The following is a 12087-nucleotide window of genomic DNA, read 5'->3' as shown; positions in this document are numbered from 1 at the left end:
TGTTTCACAAAAGGTTCTTTTTGGCGAAAGAAGGTTCTTCAGATTACAAAAAGATAAGAAAGAGATGGTTCTTTAAAGAACCTTTGACTAAATGGTTCTTTGTGGAACCAAAAATGGTTATTCTATGGCATCGCTTGAAGAACCTTTTGAAGCACCTTTATTTTTAAGAGTGTAGTACACTCAGGGGCGGATTAAGGTGGTCAGGGGCCCCAAACTGCTCTTTGTGTGAGCCCCCCCCTTAATAATTATGCTTTACTGGAGAAATGTATATAGTGCCATACATGGTCCACACGCCTATACAGTAGTATGGTGAACTGGTATACACACACACACATTGAGACAGCCAATCCTACAGTGTTTCCTCTACATTCCCAGTGTCCCCACATGATTTTGTGAGACTATGGTGGGTGCACATTGGTTCCTCTAGACTAGGAGGTTCCAGGAGTATGCCCCCCATAAGAACATTTTGTTCAATTTAATTTTAAATACATAAATCTTGTTCATTCTGAGAGCAGAATCAAGTGACTAGATCAATGAAGAAATATGTGCTCTTGTTAACAATTGTGTTCTACTAGTAATTTATTTATTGGTTGCATAGATGTGAATGTGATGGTAGGGCACAATTGCCACTATATAAATTCTTATAAAAGCTACAAATGCTATTCTGTCAAGAGAAGGGGGTGATTTTCTCGTAGTCTTTTCTTGTTTGATTATCATTAACGCCGACACTTAACTCGAGATGAGACGAGACACGAGATTGGGTTCACGAGAAGACGAGGTCGAGATGTTTACACATTTAAAAAAAAAATCTCAATATCCAAAAACATGACTGTATAGTCTGCAGGTGCATTTAGAATTGTTTTAACTAATCTTCTTGTAATAAATGTAATTTTAGTTCTATTTTCTGAGTATGAATGATCATATGCAGTAAAAGACAACAACACTCAAGCACTGTATGAGGTTTTGCCACAAACTAACTGGCCTCTCTCCTGTATAATTTAACGTGAGTCTCTTCAGACCTTGGAACTGTACATGAATTAAGAGCTTCTAGAACGTTTGACCACCTAACTTAAGTCCTTTTCACAAATTGAACATAGAAATAAAAACAGTATAAATAACAAATAATAAACAACACCGGTCTTTCTTAGTGTATTAAGTGTAAACAATAAGTACAGCCATAATCAAAGTAGGCTACTCTCTTAATATTTCAAGTGCAAATAGAGACCAAATTTTTCAAACATGATACAGAGCTATAGACCACTACACAACCTAGCAAAGCCTACATACTAATAACAGCCTAAATATGTAGACTAATTTGCGCACATCAGGGAGTCGCTCTCAAAACGCGGGGTATTAAAATCGCTTTTGAATGCGCGTCAAGTCACCATTATTTATATAGGCTACTGCTTTTTACAATGCAAATTGTGCAGCTTTACAGTATTATGTTTCTTATGGGCCAGCCTCGGATTGGCCCCTGCACACGTGGGGCCCCTAGGCTGCAGCCAAGGCAAGCCTGTGCGTTAATCCGCGCCTGAGTACACTGTACACACAACTTCAAGCAGTAGGCTCAAACTACTTCCCATTAGTGTACATTATTCCAAACACAGCCTATGTCTTGGAAAACAAAATAGTTTATAAAATGGCTTATATAAAATTTTATATACTGGCTATTTACTGGTTAGCAAACATGCTATTTAAAGTAATAAATACTTGATTAAATCTTATATAAGTCATATCATACGAAATGGGCTTGTCTCTGCGATATGTTTATATTATATGTGACCCTGTACCACAAAACCAGTCATAAGTAGCACGGGTAAATTTGTAGCAATAGTCAAAAATACATTGTATGGGTCAAAATTATCGATTTTTCTTTTATGGCAAAAATCATAAGGATATTAAGTAAAGATTATGTTCCATGAAGATATTTTGTAAATTTTCTATACCGTAAATATATAAAAAATGTATTATGATTAGTAATATGCATTGCTAAGGACTTAATTTGGACAACTTTAAAGGTGATTTTTTAAATATTTTGATTTTCTTGCACCCCACAGATTCCAGATTTTCAAATAGTTGTATCTCGGGCAAATATTGTCCTATCCGAACAAACCTTCCATCAATGGAAAGCTTGTTTATTCAGATTTCAGATGATGTATAAATCTCAATTTCAAAAAAATTGACCCTTATGACTGTTTTTGTGGTCCAGGGTCACATATTGCACTGGCAGGGCCTCATGCACCATACCACAAATAGAGTTTGTCAACATATGCAATGTAAATGCATTAACACGTCAGTGCTTACGGGTGCCTTTTGCCAGTAGACCCTCACTGCAGAACAAAGATCCAGGGGGCGGGGTTGGATCCACATCTAGGGGGTGGAGATGGGTGGGTTTAGGGATCAGGGGGTGGAGACGGGTAGGTTTAGGTATATGTAAGGTGGGAGGAGTTGGATCTGAATCCAACCTCGCCCCCTGGATCTTGTGTTCTGCAATGAGGACCATCTCCCTTTTGCCAGTCTGAGATCCCCTGTGGTGAACTTTCAATAGGTTTGTGAAACCGGATCTCAAAAACCAGCATCTGCAGCTTGTCGGAGCTCACAGCCCCCTCACGACTCTCAATTGGAAATTAATGATTTCCAGTCTATAGTCGCTCGTAAGCAGTGAAAACGAGGCTTTTATTCTGCATTCACCAAATTAACCAAAAAGTCACGTGAAAGTAGTATGGAGGAATAAGGACTAGTGCCAAAAGTGCTGTTACACATTTCACAAGCAAATACAGCGTTCACGTAACAGTCTTAAAGATAAAACAGCAAAAAAATTTAAATAAATAAATGTACAGATCATTATACAAATATTTAATATTATACAATATTTTATAAAATAATATAGAGAAAATATGTATAATAATAAATGTCCCTACATCCATTCTTAAGATATGATTAAAAGTGAGTAGCATAAAGAACTTCAAGCATTAGGCTCAAACTGCTTCCCATTAAAGTATGTTATTTCAAACACAGCCCACATCTTGGATGAAAGGAATCATTTCATTTTCCATTTTGCCAGTGTATGCATTAAAGTAAAGCCTCAAAGATTGCCCCTTATCGAGGGCAACTATAAAGGGTAATTAAATGGGGGAAAAAATTGTGACTTCCTTGGCAAACATATAATCACAAGTCATGTTTTCCCCATTTCTATAAATCATTTGGCATTTGTGGCATTTGTCTGAAATCCATTAGTAATGAGCATTCACTGTAGTACGCCTCACTGTACCATGCCTGCATGTTGCGTGTATGTGTAGTTGCTTGCTTGTGTGTAGGAATACTTGTTTAAGTCTGGCGGAGATTTTCGAAAGCTTGCTCTTTAGGATGTTCCTCATTAGTATGAATATTAATGTGGCCAGAAAAAAAGAGGGAAGGCAGTAGGACAGGGAGGAAAAATGTAAAAGGAATTTGGAAGAGCTTTTTAAAGGGGCCATTTCATCTGAATCGTTATTTTTTTGCGGTCCTCCCAAGGCTCGTAACTGGCTGTCTATGAAGAGAGACAAGCCGCAGAGGGGCTTCATTTAAAACCTAAAGGTCACAGCACAGAGAAAGATCTCCAGCTCAGGCAAAAATAGAAAAAAAGTGGAGGTGGAGAAAGAGAGAGAAAGAAAGAAGAGAGAGAGAGAGAGAGAGAGAGAAAGAAGGGTGAGGGGCGCGAGTGCATGAGTAAAATGAGGTAAATGGCAACTGATCAATGCGAATGTATTAAGAAACATGTTTAAGGAGAGAACACAAATCAAGCCAAATGTAATGAGACAACAAATGAGGCAGAAACATGATGAAATCATTAAAAGCAAACAGAACACTGTGTACTTTTCTAATGAGCTTATGTGATTCAATTCCATCCAACCACATGCAATTTATTTTCTTATTCTTATTTTGTCAATGTTCGTTCTTTCACATGCAATGATTTTTCTGGACAGCTCTTCGGACAAAATCAAAACGCTGTTAGGAAATGTGCCAACATGCCCAGAAATCTGCACCGGAGCCATCCCTTAAAAGTGCATTGGCAGGCTGCCCTTAATGCAGGTACCTGGCAGTCATGCTTTTCCAGCTTGGTTAAAACCCAGAGTTTTTGTCAGATGGGAAATTAATTTCACCGTGTTCCTTCCCGTGTATAAATCTTTTCCACTCAGCAATTACACGCCAAGAACAAAAGCCACCATTAAAATTTCAAAGCAAACACTCTTAATGCCGTCACTTTTGACTCAATATTAGAGCCATTTCCTTTGCTCAACAGTTGCAAAGTAAGTGTTTCGCAAAGGTGTTCAAGCACTGGTTGTTTGTTGCAGTGTAATCTCTGCCATCTCTCCAACCACCATGGCAGCTAGTCCTTTACACACCTCTGTAGTCAATCACTTGTTTATCTGTGAGTTCACTTAAATTGCCCAGTGAGTGCACCACACAACAGCACAAACCCAGAAGAGCAGTGTGAGCCAGACGACAGACCTTGATCTAAAGCCCTGCACTCTGCACTGATAACACGCCGGCTTTCCCTTTAATGTCCCCAGCACAGAAAGATGCACCAGGCCCCCTAGTAAAAGGAATGCCCTTGCTCGCTTGTAAAAGTAGGATCCCTGGAAGACAGAAAGAGAGAGAGAGAGTGGGGGATGGGTAGGAACAGCAACGTAAGGAAGGAGGAAAATCACACATCCAGGAATTAACTCCCTCTATCCATTGCCTGGATCAATCCCCTCCGCAATTCCCAATCCGCCCCCATCTCTCTTAAACTCATACCCAATTCCAATCATGGCCACAGTAAAGCTCTCTTGTAAAATACCACAATGCGACCTCAGACTTCAGTAAATTAGATGCCGCTTGGACCCCTTTGCTTTGAAATACAGCACAGGTCTGCCTGGAGCAGCATTAAAACTGAGGTCAGCCCAGCCACTGCACACGAGAGATATTTCCCCTGCCATAACGGTGTGTTTGCACGGAGGTACGTTTGCAAACCTCATTTAAAGGAGCCGAATGAGAGGCTAAAGCCTGCCAGTTTGGCATCGGCTTTCGTGCATGTTTGTCAGCGGCTCTGTGCGCCTGAATCCCTGGCGAGGGTGTACCCAGTATGCGTCAAAGCGCTGCTCGGGCCAGGCATGACCACTGATCAGATGGATGATCAAACTCTAATCATCCCCTCACGGCCCATCCCGGGTAAAGCTGTCATTAATTTTGCGGAATTACATCAAATTGGAGACATTCTTTATGCAGCCCACAGCCTACAGACAGTTATACGATGGGGACTGCTGTGCTAAGCAGATGGGGCAGCTTGGCCGTGCATACTAAATACCGCTGCCCCCCTTCATGTTTCTCCCTTTCTCTTTGGCACACCAGCTCCCTCTCTCCGTCACTTACGTACTTCCATCACTCTTTGTCTTCTACCCTTCTGGGGTCTTTGATAACTTTAAGATTTTACTTTACATCTTCTTCCTGCCCTTCCACAATTTACTTTAGCTAGCATTTTCTTTGTTTCTCTCTCTTTCCATCAGGAAGGTCTATATGTTCAGGGTGTGGTGGGTGTTTGTTATTGACGTTTACACTCCCCCTCCCATTTCTTGCTAAAGATGCCACCATGAAATAAGCAAAAATGCCCTGCCCCAGAAAACCCACTGTTAGCTTACCCATGTTGCAACTAAATGCATGCTACTGCATGCCAAACGCAGTCACTGCACACTCATTCAAGATGCTGTAATCTGTCACACAAGCAAGTATGTCTGAAACACATAGTTCATCATCTATATTTTGTCATGCACAGATATTTTATAATGAATAAATAATTTTTTGTTTGTTTGTTTTTTTACAGGAAAGCACCTTTATACTTGAGAAACATTAGATCAGCGGTCCTCAAGTTGTTGTTGGAACTTAAATTAATTTTTGTAAAAAAAAAAAATTAAATGCACTACTGTTCAAAACTTTGGTGTCGGTAAGATTTAAAAAAAAAATTTGAAAGAAGCCTTACCTTGGTTTTATTTATTGAACAAAAATAGAGTAAAAACACTAATATTGTGAACCATTCATGCACTGCAAAAACTGTTGTCTGTTTTAATACATATTAAGAAACAATTTATTCCTGTGATGACAAAGCTGAATTTTCAGCATCATTACTTCAGGCTTCAGTGTCACATGATCCTTCAGAAATCATTCTGATATGCTGATTTGTTGCTCAAGAAACATGTACATGTATTTGAAAACAGTTGTGCTGCTTAATATTTTTGTGGAAAGTATGACACGCTTTTTAAAGATTCTTTGATGAATAGAAGGTTCAAAACAACAGCAATTATTTGAAATACAAGTATTTTGTAACAATATAAATGTCAGTACTGTCATTTTTGATCAATTTAATGCATACTCACTAAATAAAAGTATTAATTTATTAATTATCCAAGTTTGAATTAAACCTGTATTAAACTATTTTTAAGAAAAGTTCAAATTAAGAAGCTAAAAAATTTTTTTTTTTACATTTTCTCTCTCACTTTAAAATGTATTAAGTAAAATTAAAAACATGCAAATATATGACTTTCTACATCAATAATGATTATTATAATGGATTTATAATGTGAGCATCATAAAGTTATGATAAATTCTGTTCAGTGCTCTGATTGAGAACAGCAAACATATTCATTGGCTTGCCAGCTGATAGTAACTCGCAAAACGTGGTAGATCCTTCCACGTTAATACAGATTACAAAGGTCTGATTTGTAGAAAACAATTCAAATTACCAAGAAAACTCAATAGTCGTCATTCTATACGTTTTGCAGTATCTATAAAACAAGCAAGAAGAATCCCTGACCAGGCCAGTAATGAGATGATCAACACACAGCATCTCCACGACATGGCGGCGGCAGCAACAATACTACATCTTTCTTTGCGTGAACATTTGGGCGGCGTTATGCAAATCTTCCCACATAGTGAGGTAGGCATGTGGGGGCGTGTTCGAACGAGCCGTTTTAGGTAGGTGTGGCTGACTTAACTTTTATAAAGAATATCTCTTTGGGTTTGAGACTTTAATCTTTGCAACTTTAGGGATCTTATCTATTCATGAACAGCTTGTAACACTCCAAAGAGAAAGGAAAACTTTAAATCGCATCATATGACCCCTTTAAGGCTACTTAAGGAGCTAATTAGCAATCAATCAATCATTAGAAATACAAATAGAACATGCTGCAAATGTTGACTTCATGCAATGCATTTGTACTAACACACATACAAGACAGAGTTGCATTTTTACTCCTATAAATAGCATTTTTAGTAAAGACGTAATTGAATGAATCACTGTATTGTTGTTTTGGACTGTTCGAAAAACGATTCGCGGAAGTGAGTCAGACTTCCCATCAGTAGCGTTGCTTTTCTCCATGCGTTCTTATGGCACCTATCGCCTTGGCCATCAGTTGATTGACATACAAATGGAACCAATAGAATCCAAGTCGATGAATCCGATGAGAAATATGAACCAATCAAAGCTCCAATAGCTGTACTGTTACCATGACGTCGACCTTCCAAGCGTCGTCATTACAGATGGGGGTTTTAGTTTTTTTGAGTATCTGAGCCACGATTCAGAACCAGTACTGGAACTTCATTTCCCATAATGCACCGAGACCTCCAGAGCACCCATGCTTTTGTTTTTGTTATTGTTGTGAGAGGTTCGTGGCACAGCTCATCTCAGCGAATGTGTCAGTGTTTTTCAAGAGGAGATTGTTTTCATAATCTAAGCTAAATCGGGTGAGTTTTGTTGTACGACGCTTGCGGTTTTTTCCACAAAAGAAAAAAAGAGAAAAAACTGCTGCATGCTCGGTAGCACGCAGCTACTGTAAAGACAAAGCATGCCATGTTTATAACATCCAATCTATTTTGAAGCGGTCCCAGGGAATGTGTATTGACCATAACAGTGTTATAATGTTGTCATGTTCTTTTTTTTTAAATTGCTGTAACAAAGTGTTAGATCTGCTTATGCATTGTTTTTTTTTCTCTCGTTTGTTGCGACGCTCTACCGAGTAACTTGAGATTGTTTCTAACTTTGGGCCTCGCTTGCAATAGTCATCCACGATTGTTTGCAAAGCAAAAATTTTAGTTTTATTTCGCAAGTCAGCAAAACAAACAAACAAACAAGATAATATTGTAGAAATTATAGAACTATTGTAACCATTCTTTTTTATTATGCCTCAACAATCAGGTGTCACGTGTCAAGTAATATTGAAGTACATTAGATTAGTGAATTTCTGATTTTTTTTAGTTCACCACATTGAATCAAATTATCCTTGATCTTTTGAGATAAAAGAGCTTGATACTGAACATTGAAATTAAGCTGCAAGTTTCTGACATCAGACAGATGATGTAAGAAAACGTCCTTGGCCTGTTCATGGAGAGTCTAAATATGGAGTGTGTAGTTTATTATGAAGTGCTAATGATGGACCCACCTGTCATTGCCTGTAATCCATACCGTTCACAAAGTAAGTCACAGCATTTGTGGCGCCCGACAGCCTGTCATAAATGCTCTCTAAGAGCTGATGTGTGTCTGACTAAGAAAGTCTGCACTCAACATCAGTCATTCACAGGAACCCGGCATCTATTTTAACATAAACGGTTCCTCTTCACTTGTGCAACACATTCACCTCTCCCCTACTGTCCTCAGTATGACTAATTAAAGCCTGTTTAGAGTTACTGTATATTGTATATTTGTGAATGTGGACATAGACAAATAGGGCATACATATAGATAGAAATAGCCAACTACGCACATACAATCTTAGAAATAAAGGTTCCAAAAGGGTGTTTTCGCAGTGATGCCGTAGAAGAACCTTTTGTGTTTCCCAAAGAACCTTTCAGTGTCCAGTTCTTAAAGAACCATTTTTTTTCTTTGTGTGAAGAACATTTTAAAAATCTAAAGAATTTTTTCCCACCATAAAGCACTTTTTGAGGAATGTAAAGGTTCCATGGATGTTAAAGGTTGTAAATAAAAAAAAAAACTTTAGATATATTGTGTAGATATAGCGTATTCAAGATTAAAAAAAAGTCATTATTGCCTTATTGAGTGTAAATGGCATGTCTATGAACTTTTTCTTAACATCAGGATTTGATGTTATAATTAATCTAGAATATATTGTATTTTGTATGTATTGTTTTTCTTTTAGTTTTTTAACCATTTTTTTAATCAACTTTGTTGCAGTTCGATGGTCATTAAATTAGTTTTTTGGAAATACTAATATTTCACATAATCTCTCAAATAATGATGCCATAAAACTACATGTATAATAATTAAAGGATGAGAAAAATATTCTCTGAAGTAGTTTTAGAGGGCATGTCAATTATCATTTTAATATTTACCCAGGTGCATCACTATTCTGTTGCCATGGAGAAGACATGGGGGGTGGAGTTTCGAAATGTCGGAAGTTGCTACTTTCCTCAGAGCAGAGTGGACTGCCACTACACCATCAACCCTCAGCACACGTGGGCCAGTAACGACTGGGTTGGACTGTTTAAGGTTAGAGATAGAGCCCGATTTCATCTTTGTTGTAGCTGTTTTGCTTAATTAAAGCTGATCTGTTTCCTTTTATCCTCAGGTTGGCTGGACATCAGTCAAGGACTACCATACGTTTGTGTGGGCAGTAGCTCCATCCAGCTACAAAGAGGGGACCTCTGTCAACTGCTGTGTTAATTTCCAAGGTCTCTGAAGCAGTGATTTTGGATGTTCAAGCCCTCTTGAAAGTCAGCTGATGGTCTCAATACAGTATGAATAAAGAATAGAGTGCTTTAGGGACATTAAAGGAGCTAATTACAGTTTATTGCATTGATTCATGCAACTGCTGGTCTCATTCACTGAGGTGCATTCAGTACATTAGCAAACGTTCATCCCCAGATGGCCTGTGCAGGAGATAAAATGCCACAAAGGAATTCGCCTGTAGTTAGTTATTAGTAGGGATGAGCAGGATGCTCCCAAATGACCCTAGATTGACTTGCTTCTCTGCACATTTTTCTGTAGAGTCGGCGATGCTTTAAAAAGAAAAAAATCAGAGATGCAATTTATTTGAAATGGTTTTACCATACTGTGCTATAGCGCGCAGTACTATCAACACAGTAAAACCAGCCATTAAATTGTTGTGCGAGAACATAATAATTATTCAGGGCTTCCTTATAGCCAAATAATCAACTAATCTTTGAGACAAGCTAATGACCAGCTGATTTTTGAAAAGCACATCTGTAGTAATTAAGTCTACAGAGAGTGGGCTCTATATCCTTTTAAAGTAACATTCATTACGGTTCAAAAGTTTGGGGTCAGTAACTTTTTGTTGTTGTTTGTTTGTTTTTGAAAGAAGTCTCTTATACTCACCAAGCCTGCGTTTATTTGATCAAAAATACAGTAAAACCAGTAATATTGTGAAATATTATTGCAACTTAAAGTAACTTTTCTGTTTGAATATATTTTAAAATGTAATTTTCTTTCTGCAAAGGCAAAGCTGAATTTTCAGCAGCCATTGCAGTCTTCAGTGTCAATGATCCTTAAAAAAAAATCATTCCAATATACTGTTTTACTGCTCAAGAAATATTTCTCATCATCAGTTTTGAAAACAATTGTGTATTAATGTAATTAATAATTAATGTAATTAATATTTCTGTAGAAACAATGATTTATTTAATGATAATTAAAAAATTTTTTTTAATGATTATTTCATAAATAGCAGCCTTTATTTGCATTTATTTATTTATTTTTATCAGTAAAATTATAAATGTCTTGACAGTCGTTTCATCAATTTAATAAATAAAATTTTATAAAGAATAAAATCTTAACACAAAAATCTTACTGACCCCAAACCTTTGAATGGTAGTGTAAATCAGTTTTTGCAAATGTGTGTGTCTGTGAAAGTGTTGCCTGGGCTGAGATTTGCACAGTGCAGAATGGCAGCATTGTAATTTGGGGTGAGTAATGGCGATGGAGACAGAGTGCGTTTAGGACCTCGGAGAGCAGTGCCCCAGGCTTCAAGTGGTTTCGTAGGAAATCTCCAAACTTCACTCACTATGAATAACCAGACAGGAAATATTCAAATACGCTTCACCTGTATTCAAAACCACAGCCCACAAAATACAGTTGTTTTGTTTATAGTTTTGTTGGCCTGTATTTGGCCTTTCACAGCTTCCCTCTTCTCTCTCTTCTTCAGCTTCTTACCTACCAGGGCCTAGTGCTCAACAGTACCAGTTTGTGTATGTGGATGGAAGAGAAGAGGTTTGTTCTCGCAGCACTGCCTTCACCTTCTCAGCCCCCAAGCCCCTAGAGGAGCTGGTGACTCTGGAGGAGGAAGGTCAGGGGGAGGAAGTGGGCGAGGACATGTTGCTGGTCATTCCTAGAGCCCAGCTACTGCAGGTTAAAGAATATGTTAAGACTGTGATTCAGTCCATCATTTCACACAAATGAGACAAAATAAGACAATGCCGGATCCAGGTGACAGTTTCCTACACTCTTAAAAATAAAGGTGCTTCAAAAGGTTCTTCAAGCGATGCCATAGAAGAACCATTTTTGGTTCCACAAAGAACCATTCAGTCAAAGGTTCTTTAAAGAACCATCTCTTTCTTACCTTTTTGTAATCTGAAGAACCTTCTTTCAGATGTTAAAGGTTCTTTATGGAACCATTTAGACAAAAAGGATTTTCTATGGCATCGTGAAGCACCTTTATTTTTAAGAGTGTAGGGTGGCAGCATTCTCTGCAGATGCATGAGCCGCTGCTTCCACTCACATCTATCACCGGCATACATTAATGATAGTTAATGATTTGTGTTCTAGCGGGTTACTTTTTCAGAGTTGCTTCATGTCCACACTCGTTTTTGTCTTTTCACATTAATAGTACTGTACAGTACATGTCAAGTTCATCACATTGCATAAAAATGTTCTACAAGTTTACTTCACTAAACTAACTTCATTGTAATATAAATATAAACGTATGTAATATTTGCGAAGTATATACACTACCGGTCAAAAGTTTGGGATCAGAATGATTTTTTATGTTTTTTACAGGAGTTTCTGATGCTCATCAAGGCTGCATTTATTTGATCAAAAATACAG

At 37.8% G+C, this 12087-nt stretch overlaps 1 protein-coding gene across 1 annotated transcript in view; it reads left to right on the top strand.

The window, feature by feature from the left end:
* The first annotated feature begins 7661 nt into the window (after nt 1-7661).
* The window catches only part of LOC107598830 (calcium-binding and coiled-coil domain-containing protein 1-like), a 16387-nt gene continuing 11961 nt past the window's right edge, over nt 7662-12087 (top strand). Inside the window, exons 1-4 of the mRNA XM_016290269.1 lie at nt 7662-7758; nt 9364-9516; nt 9596-9698; nt 11189-11391. Of these exons, the coding sequence (XP_016145755.1) occupies nt 9385-9516; nt 9596-9698; nt 11189-11391 (438 nt within the window). The 5' untranslated portion in view covers nt 7662-7758; nt 9364-9384. The remainder of the gene's footprint in view (nt 7759-9363; nt 9517-9595; nt 9699-11188; nt 11392-12087) is intronic.

Source organism: Sinocyclocheilus grahami, unplaced genomic scaffold (genome assembly GCF_001515645.1).
Source record: "Sinocyclocheilus grahami isolate Dianchi unplaced genomic scaffold, SAMN03320097.WGS_v1.1 scaffold13.1, whole genome shotgun sequence".
NCBI classification, from domain to species: Eukaryota; Metazoa; Chordata; class Actinopteri; order Cypriniformes; family Cyprinidae; genus Sinocyclocheilus; species Sinocyclocheilus grahami.
The sequence above is the reverse complement of the archived record's forward strand: the minus strand, read 5'-3'. Positions and strand labels throughout refer to the sequence as shown.